The following is a 23,414-nucleotide window of genomic DNA, read 5'->3' as shown; positions in this document are numbered from 1 at the left end:
TTCTGAAATAATAATACCCCACCACCCCCCCACCCCCCCTACCCCACGATGGCCAGTTTTCAACTATAGACTCTTTTTCAGGCTTTAACACTTACTTTCTGTGAATATCTGGCTTCACATTCTCGTTTTCAGTTCAGCTTGCATAGTTCAAGAATGTGTTTCCTGTTTCAGCGGGACCCCTTAGTCTGTTCCAGTGGCCTTTTTTGTTGCGTTTCCCATTGTGTGAAACAGTTTACCCTTCATTATCATGTCTTCCCTTTCCGTAACCACTCCTTTGACACTGTCCAACTCTCAGTGGACACTTGAAAGAAATGATGGCTCAAAATCGATGCAGCAGAACCAGAGATATTGTCTCTTTTATTCCAAGCCTCCTTCATCCTTGCCAAAATATGACACATATATTACCCATTATGCAACTTTAACCGCTGACAGTTTGGTCAGCGATTTGGGTATGCTATGTTAGTTGTGGCTAATGTAGCCTGCACAGCTCTCTCTGGAGCCACACATTTTCCACAGATGCAGCAGTATTTGACCTGTAAACAGACTTTGATATGTAAAATTTTGTGATCCTCCTGCTCAAAATTGTATGTGTTTTTTTTTTTTACCCACTTTGGAACCATGATCTCATCCTTTCTTGGGGCTAAGTTCAGAGGATTAGTGTGACTGTACAGTTAACGTTGCCAGCTGAGACCAGGATGTTGCAGATGCACGGTTTGTCAAGTTCAAGCATATACAGTATGTTCCTAAAATCAAAACAAATCAACCTAAATCATCATAAGACTATGGGCTATGACTAGACCACTGGCTTTGACTATTCGACTCTATTTTCTACGATAAAGATGGGCTTTGGTGCTGTTGACTCACATTGAGGTGGGAGGAATTTCAATGTGTTCTGCAGCCAACCAGTGAAGGGCATTAGAGGGACCATCTCCCCCAGGACTTGACTTTAAATACCACATATGGTTTGTTGCCCTGGGTTGCCCTGGGTTTTGAAATCAAGATCCATAAACAAGTAAAAGAACAAAAAACAATGCCAAAATACATCAAATGAATAACAGATACACAAAAATACAAATACTGTTGCTACTGCTGGTGAATTTACTTTGCTGCAATTGCACATAATCTGAGAAAGTTTGACTATTTTGCAAACAACTCAACTGTTTAAAGGTGTACCAGGCATCTTTGCTCTTGAATCTCCAAGGGGGCACAGCAGGAGGGAACTGTTTGAAGTTCTGAAAGCGAGAAGGATTTCATCATTTAGAAATCATGTTAACGTGACGTCAATGAAGTATACACTCCTCGGACCTTAATTTCCTATTTTTGGTGGCTGGCAGGGGTGATGAGGATGAGGGGAAAATAAATTTTCAGCAGGTGCAGCCATTGTTGGTGAGTTTAGCTTTCTCTCCTTGGAGCGCTTGCTCCCTGCTGTTTAGAAGAGCATTTTGTATTTCGCTCCCAAGTTTCAATTTGTTTCTGCCTGTGTGCCAAGAACATTGTCTGCTAGAGAGGATACCCGAAACGAGGAAAAGGAGTGACTCTGCTGTACAGACTTTAAAGTAGTATGTACAGAAATTTCTGTCCCTGCATCTTCAGTGGGTAATTTATACTGTACATTAAAATGGATGTATTTTTAATTAGAATTCTTAACCTGGTGCAGGGTAAGCCTTGGTTGCTTGTAAGGCTGTACCTTGAACAATTGTCAGTGTGAGGAATATTAATGTTTCTTCATATTATTTTAGGGTTAGGATTAAAATATTTAGAACACAAAGTCTTAAGTATCCAAGATGCATGGACTAAGGCTCAGAACTTAAAAGTCCCCCTCTACTCAAAAATATGTTTTACTGATTGTCAATTCATTTGGATGTTTCAGCTTCACTGTGCAGAATTATATATGTGTATTGACACTGGACATCTGTTTTCACATTCATCTGCTGATGAGGGAAAGTTTCTGTTTGCTCCAGCTCAAGATGTGAACGTACACGCTTGCTTTTGACATCACAATTAATTTTAAAGACAATCATGGTCTAATATGTAGCGTATATTGGACTATGAGTCCAGTAAGCATTCATGTTTTTTAAACATAATCCAGTCTGTGGGGTTGATTCAGCTCGTAAATGGAGTTGTTGTGCCATGCCCGCAATGACAACAGCTAAATATTATTGAAATGAAATAGTGAGATCTCTCTGTACCCCTTCTCAGACACTGTCACACCAGCCCTGTTTAAAATATCCGAACCCTGGTGGGTTATGCTATGGCACAAACTATGCTATTCAGACTGGTGATATTGTTTTGATTGTTACTCAGTCTGCTTGTTTAGGTTGTGTTGACAGCCATGAACTATGTGTCAGAAACCAGCAGAGTAACATGTGTTTGTTTTTTTGCCTGGCTGATGAGCAAGTGTTTATGGCAGTTGCTGAAAATGTGCATTTGTGAAAATAAATGCACTCGTAGCGGTCTTCACGTCAACACCATTTCACTAATTGTAGGGCAAGCAGTGAATAGGATTTTAATGGAGGGATAAGGTCTTGGACAGAGGTGGCAAAAACCTGTCAGTCAGGAGAAATTACAGAAGAAAAACAGGGAGTGTTGTGGGTGCAGGACTAATGCAGTTTTTTTTCCACTATGTTAAAGTAACCTGGGACTGAATTTCTAAGCCTAGAAACTTTAAAAACTTTGAAATGTTTAGTGGATTAGTGGATAGGTGCTGTTGGTGTTTTGAAAATGCAGGAAGAATAACCACGAGGGGTTTTACGAATGTCTTATAAACTACACTTCAAACACAGCAGGACCTCACTAATCCAAATCTCCCTGGTACAAAGCATTCAGAGAAACACTGGTTTTCCAGTTTTTCATTGCTGAAATATCTTCAGTTGCTTTCGGCACACAGTCACATCATCGTACTGTACACCTGATGTTCAGCGGCTCTGTAGATTGGTTGATGTTCAGAGAAATAATGTGTTCATTTCACCAGCTGACACGTGTGACTTTGTAGCTGTGACATAGGTTTCCTGTGACTCTCATAACTCTGCCGCCCCATGGTTATTCATCATCGTGCTCTGCCAGGCGGATGATGACATCTGCTTGTTCCCAATGGGCCCATAATGATCACTCCCAAACAAAAGGACAGCATACGCCGGCAAATAGCTCACTCAAGGCAGACTTATTCAAGCTTTCATGAATAAATTCCTAATTGTTGTGCAAAGATTCCTCTGAAACCGAGATATACCGTTCTCTCTCTTTGAGTAAATCCTCACAGATTGCATTTTTTAATGAACAAGTTGTCTCAAACACAGATCTTTAAAGTAATAATATAATATTCTAACAGCTCAGAAGTTTTCCCTGAATTGCCTGCGGGCATTTAAGAACTCATGAATGATGTGTGTCTACTGCTGTTAAATTCATGTTTCATTTTCTTCATGCTGCACCCATAACACTTGCATGAATGAATGAAAAGCAATGGGAAGCAAATGTTCTCTGGTCCAAAATAAAACCTACAGTATCTTTGTTATCAGTGTTTGTGCCTTTGGCCATGACTTCTTCAATTAGTAACTTCCTTTCCACATATTTTACCAGTTTCCATTAAACACTGTTTCTCTGGTGCACAAGCATTGGAACCTCTATGACTTCAGCTCGCTATAATGAGACACTGGAGATTGGTAAAAGGTGCTCATAACTGCGTATAATTATGTCTGCGACTCCCACTCCTCTTTTCTGGAGGATTTAATGCCAGACAAAATCATGTTGTGGTCCATATGAGGGTTTGTTGTCCCAGACTAATCATGCTTGCTACAGTGGCTTAATTAGTGTGTGTTTCTGCAACATAGGTTGGTGTTAGCATGATAGCCTTGTGTTAATTTTCTGTAGCCTTTCAGCAGCAGTGCACAACCTCAACAATCCACCAATGCACCACACTTGTCCCGCCTACTAACTTCAGTCTCATATTTGCCTACAAAATCACCCTTTTCTTCTCTTAGGTGGCATTTTTACTGTTCTGTTTTTTTTTCCCTGGACTATTGGTTCTGTTAAAGTGATAACACATATGTAAAGAAAAAAATACCTTTTGTTTAACAACTACATGCAACAAACTTTATTTTAATGAGTTGTTTTGTTCTTGATAAACATTTGCTTTGTGAATATTATTGATAGATCTAAGCTGAACCGTCCATCAGTTCTCTTCCATCCTGCTGCCACCCTCTATCGGTGCTAGTCCTTCAGGCTCCTCCTATTTCAAAAAGACTAACGACCTTTCACTGTGCGACAGCCCGGACAGGTGTGAGGCCGACGTAAATCCACATCAAATCAAGTGCCATTGTGGTGCATGTATTGTATGTGGCCGGTCGAAAAGGCTGAGAAAGAGGCTTGTCATGCTGTTGTCCATGAGGGTGTGTCTGCAGCAGGCTGTGAATTGTGCCCCCTGGCCAGTGTGTGGTGTGGGAGAGAGCTGGCCAGACAGAGGCCTTTCTCTCTCAAAGGTGACCTGGTGCTATAACTCACACATGCTGCCTGTTGGCAGGAGAACAATGCTGCTTTTACCACCACAGTTTAGCCTGCAGTTGACTTTTTGACCTATAAATCTTCCGTGGACAAGAAGTCAAGGAATCACAAGTCAAGTGGAAATTTGGGGTTTATCCGTGTTTTGACATAATGTGAGCAGACAGGACTCATAGGTCTCCTTGTTCTCATGAAAGGCTGTCGTATTGAATCACACTGATTTTATCAAATGTGCAACATAATGAGGAACGACTTTCAACACTTCTACATACTACATTAATTTTTCACAGTAAGAATTCATTAGACAAATTGTAACGACTTCTTTTTTACAGACATTTCCCTCTGGTCTTTTGAAGAATACTTAAATAAAAGTTCATGTAAAAGGAATTTTTAAAAACAAATAGACAAAAGAAAAGCTAAATACCCCCCCCCCCCCCCCCGTCATGTTGGCAGGCAGCTTTAAGCAGGCATAGATAAACAATTTCTCCTACATTGTTTCACTTGATGGTTAAATTTTCTCATATCAAATTCCTCACTGATACAAATGCTCCCTGAAAATATGGCCTCTCCAAAATACACTCATATTTCAGCCCTCATAATGCTGAGCCCAGAGTCATCCAGCCTGGAAATTGCCCATGGAGAATTCTTGTTCGGCTGGATATTATATGTGCCACATCCTATCCCAGGCTTTGTGAAGACCCTCTTCCCTGAATGGCCAATTTCCCTCTTCCAGACACTGACATTTCAGCTATCAGACTGCCTTCGGTCACAGGGAAAGAAATCTAGCCCACCCCCCTCTTCAAATACTGTCAGAGGAGAATCTCTTCCTGATACCCTGATACCCCCCTACCACCATCAGCACCACCTCCGCCATACACTCCATCCCTGGCGGCAACATTATGCTGTCCTTGATGTTTTATCATTAGTTTGGGAGTGTGTGGTCCCCCACTGCTGTCTTTTGATGGAGTGCAGACAGTAAAGGCATGGAGACAGCCAGCCAATTTCCCCTGCTGTGACTCTCCCACAGCAAGGGGTCGTGCTATCTCTCCCCTGCACCAGAGCCTGGCATATATTCCCCTGATGAGGAAGCTTTCAGCCCTCCTTAGTGCCATCATATACCTGAATTGCCCTCCATTTTGTCTTTCTGATTATTTTGTTTGGGGGTTAGTGACAGGCCTAATCAGCACAGTGTAGGGTGGAGGATGCTGCTCAGGGCTCTGCTGTGCTGCAGCAGGAGACCACCGGAGTGGTTTAATTTGTACTTTGACATTAATTATTGAGAGAAACTGTGGAAAATAGCAATACCTTTCTATGATTGCCAGACATTATTATTCATAGTTAATTACAAAATTTATCAAAAAAAGAAGTACAGTAGCTTACCGTAATGAAATCTGATACAGCCCCTTACCATTATTAGTGTCTTTTCCCTGGTATTTGTAGACATGCTAGCTGTGTTGTTCTGTGGATGACGATGTTGGCCTATAGGTCAGTCCACCACTTTGGTGCTGACTGAAATATCTCTGCAACTATTGGATGGGTTGCCATAACATTTGGTTCATGATCCCAAGACAAGTAATCATAATGACTTTGTTGATCCCCTGACGTTTCCTGTAGCGCCACCATGAGGTTAACATTTTTGTTTTTATTGTAATGTGTGAACAACTATTGGATGGGTTGCCGTAAAATTTTGTACCCACATTCATGGTCATCAGAGGATGGATCCTAATGACTCTGGTGATCTGACTTGTCATAGAACACCAGTAGAGGGTTAGCATTTTTATGTTAGTCCTCCACTTTCATCCAGACTGAAATATCTCAACATGTACTTGATAGATTGACACTAAATTTTGTACAGATATTCATGGTCCCCAGGTGGTGTATGCTCAATACTTTGGTAATTCCCTGACTTGAGGTTGAGATTTTTGGATTTTAGTCAAATAACCATTGGATGTACTGCCATGAAATTGGGTTTGTAATCGTTTCGGTAATCCCTTAAAGTTTTTGTCTAGCGCCACCGTCAGGTCACATTTTCTATTTGTGAAATGCTGTTTTCTCTACCAAACACCTGAAAAACTGATGACACTCCCATCAGTCTCAGCTGTACTTTGTCTTCAGCGCAACTTAGTAAATGTTAGCATGCTAACAAGTTAAACTCAGATGGCAAACATGGAAAAAAAAGATGCCTGCTAAACATCAGCATGTTAACATTGTCATCGTGAGCATGTTAGCATGCTGATGTTAGCTTTTGGCTCAGTGTTGTTGCTTAAAGGAGATAGGTTCACATTTTTTCAAGTGTCTTAAAACAACGTTCAGGTGCTCATTTGTTCATTAAAACAGGTTTTGCTCGCTGTAATCATTCCTCCTGTTTATAATGACCCTAAAGAGAACCCTTCTTAACATGGTTTATGTTAAAGTTTATCTTAAATAGTCTTAGGTAATCAAACTATTTAAGTGGGTGCCCTCCAAAGTCCCTCTTTTTATTTCCCAGATAGTGTTTGTGCTGACACAAAATATATCATACTAAAAATACAGTGACTTTGGGAGATACTCACTCCATTTGACTAACTCAGACTGCTGAAGCCTTATATTATTATAGAGTTCTGAATATATATTTTTGCATAGAGTGAAGACTGTGGATTTTGTCCCCCCCTATCACATACTTCAGTGTATGTGATGCTTTAAGAAGGGATCTCCTTAGAGACCGTATGAACTGGAGGAATGATTGCAGTGAGCAACACCTGTTTCAGTGTTCATATGGGCTCATGCTGTTGTTTTAAGGTAGACTTGAAAAAATCTGAACATACCTTTACAGCCTCATGGAGCTGCCAGCATGGGCTCTTAGTTTCTTAAAAATAAACTCACCACAGCAGCTATAACATGTGCATGTTATGATTTTTTATAGTGCAGCCTCTCATCTTCAATGACTTTTGTCTATTTCTTTACTCTTGTCTTCCTTTATTTCTTATACATGTTCTTTATTTTTTCACTCTTTTCATCTAGATGCTCCCACTACTATCCCCACACCCACCACCAATCCAGTCAACACGCAAGGTACTGTATGCCCCCACTACTGTCCCTCTCAGCAATTGTGTGTGTGTTTGTGAGTGTGTGTGTGTGTGTGTGTAGGTGTGTGTGCGCGTGCTTGCATGCACGTCAGGTGATCTGGGAGAGAAAGAAGTTGTACCTAAAGGCTAAGAGAGTTTGTGGATGGCCAGTTTTAATCAGATAGTGCTGCTGATAGGTGACACTGAGGACAGGCAGCGCAGGGCTGTCAGAGACACCTGTCATAGCCTTTTCCAGTCACATGTTTGATCTAAAAAAAAAAAAAAAAAAAGGTAGAGACTCTGCTTTGCTGTTCTGCTATCTTATCAGCATCTGCAGCTATATCTCAACCGGCCCATCCATCATATTATAATGCCCTTTACATCTCCCCTACAAATGCCAGTCACATTTCGTCTTTGCGAGGCCAAAAAACATCAATAACTATTTTCTCAGAGATATATGAAATAAATGAAAGGCAGTTCATTTGTAGTGTTTATAGCAGCGCAACCTTTTGCCATCTTCTGCACGCACTATTTTTTACTTTGATTTAGTTCTGTTGCAAAATTTCATTTCAATATTAACCATTAAAAAAAAAAAAAATTGCTATTATTTCAAAAGCACCGCTAAGGCTACACAGATGGCGAGGCAACCTTGGGAGTTGACATTTGGATATGCCAGAATGTGACATTTCAATACAAAAACTATCCTTAAAGAATAGATCGGTTTATCAATAGCTGCTTTAAAGATACGGCAATTTTGGCCCTTTTGTCATGACCGATCTGCAATTCATGCAGTCATAAAACTGTGGAGTGACAATGTTCACATAATAAGTTTGAAACTCAATATGAGACTGCCTCAAAAGCTCCAATACTGTAATGTGACAGCTTTTAGATATGATTCGTTTATACATTCGACAAACAATCGGCTTCTCAGGAGTTTGTTTGTGCATTATGTATTTATTTATTTTAAAAAAAGGGTCAAGAGTCACATGAATAGCACTGTTTGTAGTCATGTTTCTGAGGTCTCCTGGGTTTTTGAAAAAATCTCTGTTCACTATAACAGTGTACTTTATGTTGTTTCCTCATGTTGGAAATTTCTGCCTCAAATCTGCTTTCCTCTGTCTCAGTTTTGGTATCAGCAGTATGTCAGTGATCGTGCTGCGTGGAAACAGCATCATTTCTGCTCTCTGACTGTCTCAGGGCGTGGCCCAGTCAGACAGGAAGTTGCCTTTGCAGAGCTGTGCATTACTCTGCATTTTTCCCTAAGCTCTTCTCCTTGGAGTAACACTGGTGCTGCCGTGTCCGTGTTTCCTGCTGTAACATTCCAGTAATTTCCAAAAGACAGGCTTGAAAGAGGATTTACCGTGATTTATGCAGTACATGCTGGGAGGATGTAATTGAGCTTTCTTGCAGTTCACTACTCTTCTAAATACCCTGTCACAGGGGCAGTGCTAAGCTGGCTTGCGGTAGATTGCTTTGCGCTACCTTAATCAGCATAACGGCACAGTATAGCATTTTCCTCTCGCCAATAAGGAAGTGTACAGCACAATTTCTTATTCATCCGTTATAACCAGAGTGTGATTTGGCGTGACCGCTGCCACCACCAGCTGTGATTTTCTGTTGTAATCAGAGGCCACTGAACTGCTACTATATATGATCCTAATTTTAAAGGTCCAGTCAGTAAATTTTCGGATGCATTTATCGTCACATGTAGATCGAAGAGTTTATTACAACAAAATTATTTGTTTTTCAGATAATCATAATTGAAAACTGCTCACAGATTACAAATGGAAACAAAAAAAAATCACAAATAACCAGGTAATATACACATCCAGCTATCTGAGGTTGCCTTTCATGGATAGCTGTGTATTTAAATCTGGTTATATTGTTGTAATCGTTAGTTGTCATTTATTGATTCTTTTTTGGTGCACTTGTTGACTTAATTTTGTCAATATTATATGTGGTAATGAACTGTTTATTAATATTATTATTTCCTCATTTAATTTATTTATAACTGTGTTGCATGAGGATCAGTTGCTTTGCCTAATCTTTTTTCTTTTTATTTTTAGTGTAGTTTTTTTGGTTAGTTTTAGTTTTGACCTTTCTGTTATTATTGTATTAGTGTTTTATCTGCACATTCTAATGTATGGACTTTAGGAAGATTAACAACTGCCATGGGGAGTCAATACAATAAACATATAATCATACAGTAGATTTTTTAGATTTAGTTGTTTGCTAATGTTGATAGGTTTGAATTTTTTTGTGGCTGGATCCTCCCTTTTCTCTACACCTGGATCACGGATCCTACCTGTGTGTATTTACACACACACACACACACACACACACACACACACACCATTTTGTGGTTTATAATTGATGCAAAATTGGCTTTAATTTCAAAATGCTATGATTTAGCTTGCTGGATTTTCTTCCTTGTTAGGTTTCTACCCTGCTTGTTGTAGCCTTGCATGCTGAGGTGTCAGTTCAAGGACTAAATATGGTTTTGTGCAGTGGGGGAGCAAATGTCAAGTTAAAGCACAGACTCCCACAGTTGTTTGTCTTCTGTGCTGTTTCATGTTAAGAAAGTTTCACAAGAGTTCATATTGTCAGGTCTTTCAGTGTCTTAAAAGATGCAGAGAGTGTGTGTGTGTAGATCTCTTGGGAGAGATAAGTCATAGGAGCATTTCTTTCATGTGTTGGAAAGTTTTTAGGTCGTGTTTCTCTCCCTTTGTTTTTATTGGATATTTTGGTAACATTTCATTTTTCAAGTCCTGTGAGTTTTTCTAATTTCCAGGAACCTTTCCTCATAATTTCCCAAATGACTAGCTGGTGTTTAGCGGTTAATTACTCCAATATTTCTGATGGACACTGATTTATGAACTATTTTTCACTTACATACAACATAATTTCCTAAAAGAAACAAACAGCAAAACAACTAGAACCAAATTATCCAGGTAATCTACAAATAAATATCAGCTATTTTTTAGGAAATTATAATTAAAGTTTCCAGGAACTTATGTGGAAAATATGGAATCCACACTGAAAATCAAACATCTTGTCTCAAGAAAAAATCGGCGCATATGCGTGCCCTTCTTTCACAGTGATCCAAACAGTTTCAGACTTTCAGACATCTGACTCTCAACATAGTGGCATGTGGCTGTTTCTGAAAAATGAATCATGAATTTTATAATGAAAGAAGCAAAATATTGCCTTCAAGACGGACAGTAGATGGTTACAGCATCACAGAAAACAAAACAGTACTCCGCAAGTTCTTTGTGTCAGTGGTTGTATTTCAATTGGGCAGAAGGTGGAGTTTACCCAGAATCCCCAGCTCGGAAGGAATAAAAAGAGTCTGTGGCGATAATGCTCCAGCTCGTCAGATGCTCAGAGATGATCCAAGGCAGGGACATCATATCCCGGCTAAGCCTTCAGTAACCCCCCCGCCCCCCTCCCACAGCTTGTCGAGAGGAGCCAGAGGAAAGACAAGGAACAAGGAATTATGTTGTAGACTTGATTGAAAAGACCCTATGTTTCCCCAGATCTGCAGTCCAGGGTAAATTGTTGTTTAGCACGCTACAGTAGGACCTCTGCTGAATAAAATAAAGGCGTGGGTGTAATTTACATTGTCCTCATCACTTTCCAAAATGCTATTTCCTATTTTTGTTCCTCTCACTTTTAAAATTTGTGTCACTTTGTGCTCAAAGTAATGACCTTAACGATCAAGTCTTTGTAGACAGTTTTTTTCCCCGGGGCTGCATTATCGTATTTTTGGAGGTTGTTGGGGCATTACGCAGCCTGAAATTAATAGAGAGTAATTTGCAGTTATCTATCAGAAAGTGACAGGTATTTATAAGGGAAAATAAAATTTACTTTAAGTAGGGTAACAATGCAGAGATTTACATAGCATGTCTAGTTTTTTATTAATATTAATTAATAATATTGGCAACACAATAACCAGTTTCAGGGTAATTTGTGATTTGCTCTATTCTTTTAAGTGTTTCTGGTGTTGTTTTTGTTTGTTTGTTTGTTTAACTTAAATGTGTCCCCCAGCCTCTGAAACCAAACCTACACCTTTGTTCAAAGGAGTATCAGAACTGTAAACATTAAAGAAGCTTTAGTGTGATGAGTTAAACAGCATTTCCTGAGGTCAACAGCCTTCTGCTTTATGAATAGCACAGGACTGTAAATTAACTACCAATAAGAGCTTTGAAAGCAAACATTACACTGTACATGAACCTGAGTCTGGCCTTCGTACTGCACCCACTAGACTTGATAATACTACTAACCATAATAAAGTTTTTATTGCTTGCTTGGCTAAGCTGTCAGGGATTTGTAGATCCTTATGACTTTAACATGCGGTGCACAGAATACATACATGACCTTACAGTTATTCCCATGTCTTTGTTATATCAAATACGTGGGATGATTTTTTTCCAAGTGAGGAAACCGTGTGATTTAGCACCAGATGGTATTTTAGGAATCCATTTCTGGCAGGTTTTCATACATGTTTTGTTTGCTCTTTCTTCCCTCAGCACTGGTACATGTTAGGTGTTGGCAGGTTTCCACTGCTGTTTAGTCTTGGGATTCAAGCCTCAACTCCATGAACACTATTGACTTCAACAAAGACTGTTACGAGTGCATTTAGTATTCAACATAATTAGTCATTAAACACTTACCAGCGTTGTTTTACCTCTCACATGTATCATTTCTCTTTGAAGTATTTCATTGGAAAAATTAAAGAATCATTTAGAAATGCTAATTAGTTTTTTTTCCCCTCAAGTTTGTTTACTCTGATTCACTTGGAATTGTGTTTTTTCTGACCTGCAGTTTTTTTTTCTTTCCTTTAAACAGTTATTAAAGAAAGAAAATATTGTAATGGTCCATTTTAATTGGTCCCCAGGGAATAGGTTAGTAATGCTAGCCCACCCTGAAGTTAAAACAGTGTTTCATTGCAGTAATATTGTTTTTTTTTCATGGAGCAGTTGTAAACGATAATGAGAGCTCTACTTTAGCACATTAGGTTTTGGAGATTGAATGTTATGTGCCAATGAACTTGAATTGTGTCCTCATTTTCAGCTGATAAGGTGTACTTTTGTGGCATGTTACTTCAGGCAACTTCAGGAAGTAAGTAGTGATTTCTATTATTTTGTCAACCTTTTCCCTCGTCTTGATCTCCACTGGGGAGAAAACAAGTTGAAGGGGGAGTATGAAGTGGAGATGGGTGCTAGCAGCTTTTGTGTGGAGAATTCTGCCCATCTCAAAAGACACAATAAACCATCCAGGAGTTCAAATTCAATGTCACAATTTCCATTCATTTGCCATTTTATTAGCTGTAGTCAGACCTTCACTTGTATTTCAGCACCTCTCTTAAATGTCACAGCTGTGTTTGTACATCTTCAAATCATTGTTTGGGTTATTACAAAGGACTCTGGGAATCTATTTGGAGGTGAGCAGTGGCATTGGAATTCAGCTGAGGACAATATTGTGCTCTGCTGATGGTCTGCTACAACAGCAGTACGAAAAATGATTTGGTGGAGATTGCCCATGTATGCTCATCTCATTACATTCATTTCTTTTTCGAATGGCAACAAGCACAAAAGCAATGGATGTTAGTAGTTCAGTGCTGCAAAATGGCTATTGACAGTCCTTAAGTTGATTCTGCAGCAATGCCACATTGTCCTGCGACTATCCAGGACAGGGTTACTGTTAGAGTCTATTCAGTGCAAGTGAAGGCTTTGCTCTATCAATGCAAGAGAGTCATTGTTTCAATTATGTCCATGTAATTACATCTATAAATTGTAATGTGTTTGTGAGTGTGGATTAGTGCATGTGTGTGTTATGCCTCGTTGTGTGAGCAGAAAACTATTAAAAGAAAAAAGATGGGAAAACTGAAATTATGTCCCATGTAATCAGGCCGGTGACAAGCTCGCAGCTCTGATCTCCACGCTGACAGATGAGTCTGATAGGATGCTCTGTTACTGACCAGAGTGGCAATTAGTCATTCCAGTACAGAGACAGAAAGGTGCGACTGTAAAGCATGTGGTTCTGGGAGTTCAGCGGAGCAGATTTCACCGCCACGCAGGCACAGGCATCAGTTGCAAATCCTCTTTATTCCCCCATAAATCCTCACGGCTGTGCACATCCTGTCAGGACGCCGGTGTGGGCATGTCAGCACTCCCGATCGACCTGTGAGCAGAGCTGTGCTGGCGGTATGGACACCAGCTACATTACAGACATAATCAAATTCTACTTATTTCAAGTGTGAGGCCATGCTGTAATAACACTGTCATTGGAGGGTTTTTTTCTATTCTAAGCACGGTGTAGTATTATGAGTGCATATACACTGAACATGGATGGCTGCAAGGAATTCCACTCTTGATCCTGGATGTGTCAGAGCATTAAATTACAAACTAATTTACACAGGAAGAGGGAGGAATGATAATAATGGCACTTGATAAAGAAAATCTGTTCTTGTTGAAGTCTGAGATCAGGGTCAGATACTCTATTCCCAAAGGCAGTAAGTGGACATAGTAACATGAACAGGCGTTACAAAATTAGAGTCCAGAAATTTTGATAGCAGAAACAGTATAAGCACAATAAATAAGTAAATAAATAAATAAATGTGTATGTTTTGGTTTTGGTTTTTTTTTTTGGCTTATACTGTTTCTGCTGTCAAAGCAGAGAGGGGAAGAAAAGTAGTTAATGTCTGATGAGGTCTGTGTGTCTGGCAGGTTGCATTTATAATCATGGGAAATATCTGACAGTGTGTGGATTATTTTTCTAACAAAAGACAACAGAGGGTTTAGTTTTTATTTCCACTTATCATCACGAAGACTCCTTGTGGTGAGGAATGAAAGAAACTTTGCACAATTAGGATGATGCTACAATAGTTAATTATGTAATTATTTAGTGTGGTAAAGTATTTGTGTATTTGTTAGAAGCACTGTTTTAAAACTGGGATGGTCGCATGAAAAGCCTGGAACAGCAAAATCATGCTGTTGATCTATAAAAACATCAATTACTCTTTATTATTTGTCTCTTTATTATTTATTATTTATTTGGTGAACCCTGCAGAAACCCTGTTTGCTATTACTATGTGAGCTAGGTATGACTTTCTTGCCACATAAAAAAAGATTGATATATCAGACACAGAGATGTCCTGACCTTGAGTCCCTAATATGGGTCAAGCCCTAAAAACACTGCAACCTACATTTCCCATAGTTGATACGGCACTGGTTGTACTATGGTATAGTGCAACCAGTAGCTTCTTCACAGAACTCTCCCTGTCTGGTGTAATGGGACACATTGAATATGAAAAGGGATTATCTTGAATATCACTCGTGAGTACATATTAAGGTAGCAGATGCTGATTGGTTACTCAGACGGTACATGATAAGCAGGTGCTTATGGGATGTGTGAAGTTAGCATTCCCACTGTGCAGATGATATCCCCTTCTGTTAAGTTAAAGTAATATTAAACAGCACATTGTTTTCAAAAGAGTTTTGTACACCCACGACAAAAAACAGGCATAATTTGTGAAGCTGATTTTCAGTTAAAGATTGAAGATTAAAAAACCCAGTAATAAACCCTGATATATCTTTTTTTTTCTTTTCTTTTTGCTTCAGAGCTGAAGAAAACATAGAAAAACTGTTTTCTCAAATACTCCTCATGACTGGACGCCTTTATGTTTCAAATCATCTTACAATGCATTTAAACCCCTATACTGCATTGCATTATGTAACGTCTCATAATCTCCTGACAATATAATGCGCTCCCGTAGCAACACTACAGAATGAGGGAAAATTAGCACATTTATTGCATGTGGACTGAATTTGAGACAATCGTTTGGCCCTCCTCTGTAATAAATGCCAAACTAACAAACAGAAAACCAGTGTTCAGTAGTGTACTTGATAAAGGCAACATGATTTGCAACCAACCATAACCGTCAATACTCCAGGTGTTATGGGATTTTTAGTTTCTCTTTGACATTTTTGTGATAGAGTCACTGTGCTTACTCTGGGCAGATTTTTCCACCTGTTAAATAAAATTCTCCCTCGGTGTGCAGAGGCAACCAAGACCCTGCATGTTTCCTTGTGGATGTGTCAAACGGAAGACAGCAGGGAGCAAGGTGAGGGCAGGAAGGTGTGTGTGTGTGTGGGGGGGGTTGTGAGGGAGGGAGGCTGGAGACAGGGCTGCGCACAGGCCATTTAGCGAGTGTATGTTCATTAGCATGGAGCATGGGCCGTTCCCTCTCCTCAGGGAATGAGCTGTGCTATCTGACATCCCCGATACAGTAAACAAACTGCGCCTTGCACATCCCTGCTTCATACACACACCGACGCACAGCAGTGACTTGCTCCGTGACGACGAGTCCATTTTAAGGGAGCGCTCAACTGAAACAAAAACTTTTCTCATTAATGAGCTTCATTGCAGTTCCACTTCCAGGATGTCCTCGTGCTAAATGAATGCAACTTAAATAAGGTGTTGTCCCTAGGTTGAGATGTGAATGTGTCACTGGACTCTTCAGCTCCACTTATTACGCCCTCACAGTTTTGAGAAATTCTGCACTCTCCACTCGTCTTTTATCAAAATCATTCAAGTTCAGAGCATGACTAGTGAGAGTGATGGAAAATTGAGCTGCTCTCTCATGCAGCAAAGAACAGTGCCGCCATTCCCTCACCAGCCACTCCTCAATCAGTCCAAATGTGCACAGATATAGACTATTGATAAATGCCTCTGAACTATTCTGAGACTGGAAATTTAAAGGCTTCAAATTTTGCCTTGTTCTTCTGTGGTGCACGGATAAATCTGGCTAAACGCTAGACAGTGATGCTGTGTGACACCTGAGGCAGCCGCGTATTTCTCTGTGTGGGGACACTTGCCGACAATTTATCCCCAAACTTGTGTCTATTTCTGATGATTGAGCTCTGTATCTTCCAGAAATGGCCTCTTAAATCACAATGTATTTTACAGTGTGTGAACTCTCACTGAAATTGCAGACGGTATGTGCTGTTTCATGGTGAAATAACTGTCTTAAAACATTTCTCAACTTGGCTCTGGAAGCGCTCATGTAACGAGTTGGATTCTACATAATACCACAAATGTATGGTATTTAACATCAGATTTTGTTTTAAACATGTTCATATAATATGTTTTTTTAAAATTACAGGAATAGTTTAACATTTCTTTATTGCTGAGAGTTAGATGAGAGGCTTGATAGCACTCTCATTTCTGCATGTGAAACTATAGCCAGCAGCCATTTAGCTTAGACAGTTGTGCCCAGCCCACAAACACTCAGGGATACAACACCTGTAAAACAACAAAAGATCAGTTTTACATTTTGGTTTTTGTAGGAATTTTAACGAATAAGCTATACTGTGTTAATTAATGAACTTTAGAGATGCTTTTAGGTGGCTTTTTAGACAGAGCCATGGTAGCTGTTTCCCCATTTCCAGTCTTCATGATACGCTAGGTGGCTTGATTGTGAATTCTTTCATGGGCAATGAGATGATCACACTGTATGTAAAACTGGGGAGGAAATTAGCGAGGTGAAATTAAATAAAATAAAAATTTGTGTTAAAAGCCTAATTTGGGGAATTCTACAGCTAAATTATTGCCAGTGGTTTGCAGGCTTTGTCAGTAAGTAAGAACTAAATGATGTAATTGCCACTTTGTGGGATATTTAGCTGCAAATTCTGAACCATTTACCATTCCTCCGTGGACCAACTTGTGCCGTTGTATCATCTGATTTTTACTGGTGAACAACATAAGCTGTCATTTTTCTCAACAACCTTTTCAAGTGCTTCCTGTCTGCAGCTAGGTCATGCTAAAATGCTTTGAGAGAAAACAAACCAATTCAGTTTATTTTGGCAGCCTGACGATTTAATGGCCAGTGCGGTCCACGTCTGTGTGAAGGTATTAGCTTTGTGACTGGCTGAGAGGGTTTTTTGATCATGAAATTATTTACGGTTATTGTCCTGTTTTCAGACTCCAGAGCTGGTGAGGGGGCACCACAGAAAATTGACCATGCTGTCATCGGAGGAGTGGTTGCTGTGGTGATGTTTGCCATCCTCTGTGCGCTCATTGTTCTTGGTCGATACTTTGCCAGACACAAAGGTAAAGCACTGCCAGTGTAATCATACTTGATCATGAACACATCTCAGAGTTCAAGTGTTTTTTGTTGCAAGTGGAGTGCAATAGGATTGAAGTGCACAAGAGGATGAGGAGGTGGACAAGGTGTGTTGGCTAATTTGTCTCTACTCTTTTGCAGGAACTTACTTCACACATGAAGCCAAAGGGGCGGACGATGCAGCCGATGCAGACACGGCCATCATAAATGCGGAGGGGGGACACAACAACACAGATGAGAAGAAGGAGTACTATATCTAAACTGGACAGGCCAGGAGAGACGGGTGGGAATGCTGCTGGTGGTGATGGTGGTGGTGGTGTAGCTGTAGGAGCATTATGTTTAACTTTGATTGGTTACGAGACGGCTTGAGGGCTGAAAAAGCGAGATTTAAAGAGGAAGAGAAGAAAGAAAAAAGTGAAAAGTAGGACTGCCGTGGCCAAGTGATTCTAAGAGGCATTGCTGAGTCTCCTATCCGACCCTTCCTGGACTGCTGGGGCCTATTCTGTACAGTTCAATTATTTTACAGACAATTTTGTGCCTTGTTCTATTTCTTTTGTTTACTTTGTTGTCTATGTGTGCTGCAGCTAGCTTTTAGCTCATGTACCCAGATCTGAGGAGCCAGCTCATCAACACTTCTTTTTTTTTTTTTTTTTAATTAGTAATCTCTAGACTTCAGTAACTGGAACACAGTGTCAACACATTTCTCCTCACTGGGTCAAAGCCCACGAATCCCCGACAAATTCATGTGAGGTCAGTTTATCATTTGTTTAGGGTATTGTGGAATACAGTCTAAGACGTCCTCACAGATGAAATGTGCCCTGATATGGAGTTAGAATTTCAATAGAGAAAATCAGGATCGTTTATTCATTTTAAAGCTCTGTATCAGGGTTTTTTTGCTGTTTGAGAAGACAGCAGTAAAATAACAATAGCAGATAGCATTTACTGTCCTCTGCTTTCTTTATTTTTTGTTGTCATTAGCTGAACATCTGGTTCTGAAAAAAATCTTAAAGGAGTTGTTTGACATTGTCTGAATCTAGAATTAGTTTTAGTTTTAGTAACTTTTCGTCAGAATGCTTTCTTTTCATCAATGGGACAGATGGACCAAAAAACATGGCAGAAAGCATTGCTCTAATAATCAGAGCCAAAAGACTTCCTCTCCTTTGGCTGCAGGGTCAGAGTATATACTCTGTAGTACCCAAAAGAACGAGTGGTCCTGCAGCATTGATCATAAATCGTATTAAAATGTGCTATTTGTTAAATATTGGTACAGCCTGCTGTGCGTGCTTTCAGTTTAAACATAAAAATTTTCACATTTACATACCACCCACATGGTCAAACTTAGACCAAATATAACAATTATGCGAGTGTGCATATATACAGTGAAAATTACTCGTATACAGCAATGGCTGAAAGTCCACCTTACAGAGTGCTACTCTCGAAATAATTGATTTTTATCTGATAATACACCATATTGAGCATTTAATTGGAAATGTTACAAGGATTTTTTTTTTATTTACCAAGGTTTTATCTTTTTATTTGATTGTATTGTGTTAAAGGGAGGAAAGAATGTCATGGCAGTTTCCTTGAGATGTATGAGGTTTCAAGGTCCGTATACTGTATACCCATAGCAAGTGGTCGGAGGGGGGGGGGGGCTGGAATCACTGCTTATTATCTGGCTCAGAAATTCTTGCTACACAGACTTTTTTGCCCTTGCCCATACCCAAGTAAAAAGACATTCAATCACTGCAAACATGAATCAGTTATATTTCCTTGCTGCCTGTATAGACGTTTTACCTTTGGGCTGTCTTTGATAACTTGTAAGGGCTCTCGGCCTTACAAGTTATCAAAGATTTGCGTAGAGCTTTAGACTTGGTTTGGGAAAGATCATTTTCTTACTGTCATCCAACAGCCTCAAACCTTCACAGAGGAGCCGTCTACTGTTACAATTTTTTTTTTTTTTTTTTTTTTTGTTAAACGAACACAAATCAGAAGATCCTTTACTCGCAGAGAAAGACACAGTGTGCACACCATGCAGGCTTCATGCCTCTGACTCTGTCACATCTAGAAGAGTAAAACCTGTAAGGTAATTAGTGAGTGATTTCATTGTATTGCCTGAATTATGGAAAAAAAAAAAATCTGTAAATGTATAATGAAAAAGGATAACCACTGCCTTAAACCCACCTCTTGATACTTATCATTATAAAGGAAAAGACTGAAGGACTTAATTTAGTGCCTTCTTTGATTTTGAGGCATATGGTTAGTATCGTACAGTATCCTCATGTACACACTTACAGTATATCTTGTATATTTCTGTTCTTTCTGACTTACAGGGCCAATACTCATCCATGTTGTCTTTGTTCACGCACCATAGGCTTTCATCAAAAATACGACTTGGAGCATAAAATAAAAAAGCTGGATATGAGTTTGACGTTGGGGGAAAAAAAAGGTATTTCTTTGTTTATCAGGGTGGTGTGGCAGCTTCCACTGACTCGAATGTCGTATGCCAGGATGTAGTATTTATTGTCTTAATTAGCAATCAGAAAACAATTTCAATTTGGTTATAATTACTTTCTCTGCTTCACTTCATTTGTTATTTATTTGGATATCTTCAAGGACAAGGCTCACTAGTATTATCAGAGAGGAATACAGTACTAAAAGCTATAATAAGCTACAATAAAAGTACATTTTGGACTTTTGGTGTCATGGAAACAATTATGTGCATGACAAATTTTATTTTGGGGTTTGATATTTATCTTAAATGGTTTTGAACTGACTGTTGCTTTTAACTGAGCAACATTAAACGATTGTCAGAGGCATCATTCTTATCCAATTTTTGATTTGTTTTAATACTTGATATTTAGTATGTTCGTTTTCACTCTCTCAGGTTCATGAGTGTTAATAGTTGTGTTTTTTGCATCTCAGGTAGAATGCAAATTTAAGGCCCCAAGTATATACTGTAGTACCACAGCTATTCAAAAAGTGAAGAAATCACAAGATGTACATGTTTTTCTCAGTTGTACATGTTTATGTGTTCTTAATATGGTGCACTGTTACAGTAAACGTTAAATATTATTTTGCATAGACCTAGTTCACAAAGAAAGAAAACTAGATTTGTTAAGCAAACAAAAATTATGTACAGTCAGTGTCAACAAAATCACGATGATGTTCATAAAACTTCCACTGTAACACTTTGCTCATACAGTATCGGTTATTTAGTAACTATAGGATGTGACCACAGCCAGCCAAGCATCTGTTTGCATTCGTTCAATTCATGCATAAATTTTCATAGATGAAAAGATGGCGTATTTACTGTGACATGAAGTTTTATGAATGATCCGTAACATGTCTTGGATATTTGGATGAAACTCGTGTTTAAAGCCTGGGGGAAGAGGGAGGGAGAGGGGGGGTTTGGTTGTTTTATTACCCCCCCGCTCCCATGACTCTATATAAAGATAGAAGACATGTCTCCACTTCCTCCCATTGTACAAAAATGAAGCTAAAATATCCTGGATATGGGTGCTGCCATTTTGCGCTGGTGACGTCATTTGGATATCGAGGTCCTGCCCATACACCTGCACGACTCAATCGCAAATCTATCACAGCTGTCAATCATGATGTCACGCTCCCTCAGAAAAATTAATGCTTCAACATATATCAGCGTGATAAGAAGTACATAAATGACAGAAAGCATCTTTAGAAAAATTTATTTGACATGTACTTTCTAGTGATTTCTTTTTTGGCTTGGCCCGTATTTTATCTGCTGAAACGGAGGGGCCAAGGTTTATGATCTATACTACAGCCAAACACCAGGGGGCGATTGATTTGTTTTGGCTTCATTTTTTGGGGAGTTGTCATGTTGTCCATCTTTATATACAGTCACTGTTACCCCCAGATGGTTGTTTTTGTTGTTGAATCTTAAATTTCTCTTTGTACCCAGGCAACATTTTTCTTTTGTGTAGTGAAGAGGATGTTTCTCATATGGCCATGCATATTTTGTATTGGTTAACACCAACATTTTTACAAAAGAAAAAAAAAATCAGAAGAGTACTTGTCTTAATAAAAAAGATATCAATGTTTAAAGTGGTGTGCTGTTATGACTTGATCAAAAAACGTGGTTTCACTTTGTAGTCATGTCCTGCTTGAGAATGGCAGAATTTATTAATTTGTATTTGTTGTCAAATTCACTCTGCCCATTCAACGCGCTGAATACATTAGCTGGGTTGAACCTGCTCACTTTATCCTGAGCTGCTCATACCTGTCAAACTCACAAAGAAGAAAGATCTGGAGATGAGGCAAAAATACTGTACCGATGTAGATCGGATGTGGGTGAGCAGCAGCAGCAGCAGCAGCAGTAGCAGTAGCAGCAATCGGAGCTCCCATCAGTGACTGACACATGCACTGTGGTAAAGATAGAGGCGAGAAATGTTTTAAATGACAAAATGACTGACACCGACAGGCTTCGGGGCCCCTGTTAAGGTTTCCAGCTGAACACGTGGATGTTAGTGATTTGACAAATTGATAGGCATTTCGAGGAACAAGACCTAATTCATAACCATAAGCTATTCTGTCATCATAATTCTGTCAGTGCCACCATTTCCCATTACTTTAAGTGATCCATCCCAGGTAAAGGTCAATAACATTATTCAAACTTTAATGGGAATAGTTTAACCTTAGAAACCAGCCACTTTTCTCCCTTACTCATACAATCATTGAAATATAATGCTTCCCTCAAGGAACATTAAATACCTGCCTATTGATTTTTTTTTAACATGACAGATTATGGGATTTTCTCAATTAATTTTTTTTTTTAACTCTTGAAATTAAACATGTGAATTTAAAGCAGTTTCCTGTTGCTGCTTGGCTGTACCAGTTTTCAGTGTATCATGAATGCATGACAGTAGAAGGGTGATGTTTCAGTTAGATGCTACTAATTCCATTTAAATGTTCAATTTTAATTTGGAATGACATGTTTAAGTGTAATTAGCACAATGGGGAAATTGAGAGTGAACGAATGTCTGAGCATGGCTTGTTTAGTTGGCTAATTGATTGATTGAGATTGATGGCATGTAGCACTTGGCTTGGCTGAGGTGTAATTAAATGATGTGGGAATAAATAGTGGGTGAACAACAGCAAATGCAACAGGCTCTGTCTGCACACTTATCTCCTTCTCTGTCAATCCTGTTTAGCACAAATACTAAAGGACTTGTATAATTCCTATTTGCCTACTTATTGGCTGGTTCAATTGTTAATAGGACGATAAATTCCTTTAGTATGTTCTTTTCAAACTAAATTTTTTTATTCCTTACAGAAAAAAGCTCAAGGTGCTCTTGTACCACTTTTTTTTCAGAAGATTGAGAACATTTTTATATAGAAGATAAAAAGCCTTTATCTGAAAATAAAACAGCATGATGACAGAGTTTGCACAGCTCTTTGAAATGTTACAATAGAAAAAACATTTATATCAATTTCGGTAACACAGTACATCATGCAGTACATTTGTCAGAGCATCACAAAACTTTATGTTTATCAGGAAAAAAGAACGCAATGGTAATTTTCTCCAAAATTACCATTTCAAACAGCAATGAAAGAAAAAGTGCAGTGTGCAGAATTTTTTTTTCATCTCTCTTTTTGTATCCACAGCCCCTTACAGATGAATTCAAGTACCCTGTCTTCGACATCGCCCAGCATTTTGGAAAATGGGAGCCGCAAAACCTGGACATTTAAACCATTTATTCATTTATTCTAGTTAACTA

The 23,414-nt window shown here is 39.1% G+C and overlaps 1 protein-coding gene across 3 annotated transcripts in view; it reads left to right on the top strand.

The window, feature by feature from the left end:
* The window catches only part of cadm1b (cell adhesion molecule 1b), a 126,675-nt gene extending 104,940 nt beyond the window's left edge, over nt 1–21,735 (top strand). Inside the window, exons 9-12 of one of the 3 annotated variants that reach the window (XM_041047283.1) lie at nt 7,492–7,542; nt 12,609–12,656; nt 17,520–17,648; nt 17,803–21,735. In XM_041047283.1, the coding sequence (XP_040903217.1) occupies nt 7,492–7,542; nt 12,609–12,656; nt 17,520–17,648; nt 17,803–17,921 (347 nt within the window). In that variant the 3' untranslated portion in view covers nt 17,922–21,735. The remainder of the gene's footprint in view (nt 1–7,491; nt 7,543–12,608; nt 12,657–17,519; nt 17,649–17,802) is intronic. The other 2 variants (XM_041047284.1, XM_041047285.1) reach the window with 2 other exon arrangements.
* The last annotated feature ends 1,679 nt before the right edge of the window (nt 21,736–23,414 follow it).

Source organism: Toxotes jaculatrix, chromosome 9 (genome assembly GCF_017976425.1).
Source record: "Toxotes jaculatrix isolate fToxJac2 chromosome 9, fToxJac2.pri, whole genome shotgun sequence".
Classification (NCBI taxonomy): Eukaryota; Metazoa; Chordata; class Actinopteri; family Toxotidae; genus Toxotes; species Toxotes jaculatrix.
This window is presented reverse-complemented; position numbering and strand designations above follow the sequence as displayed.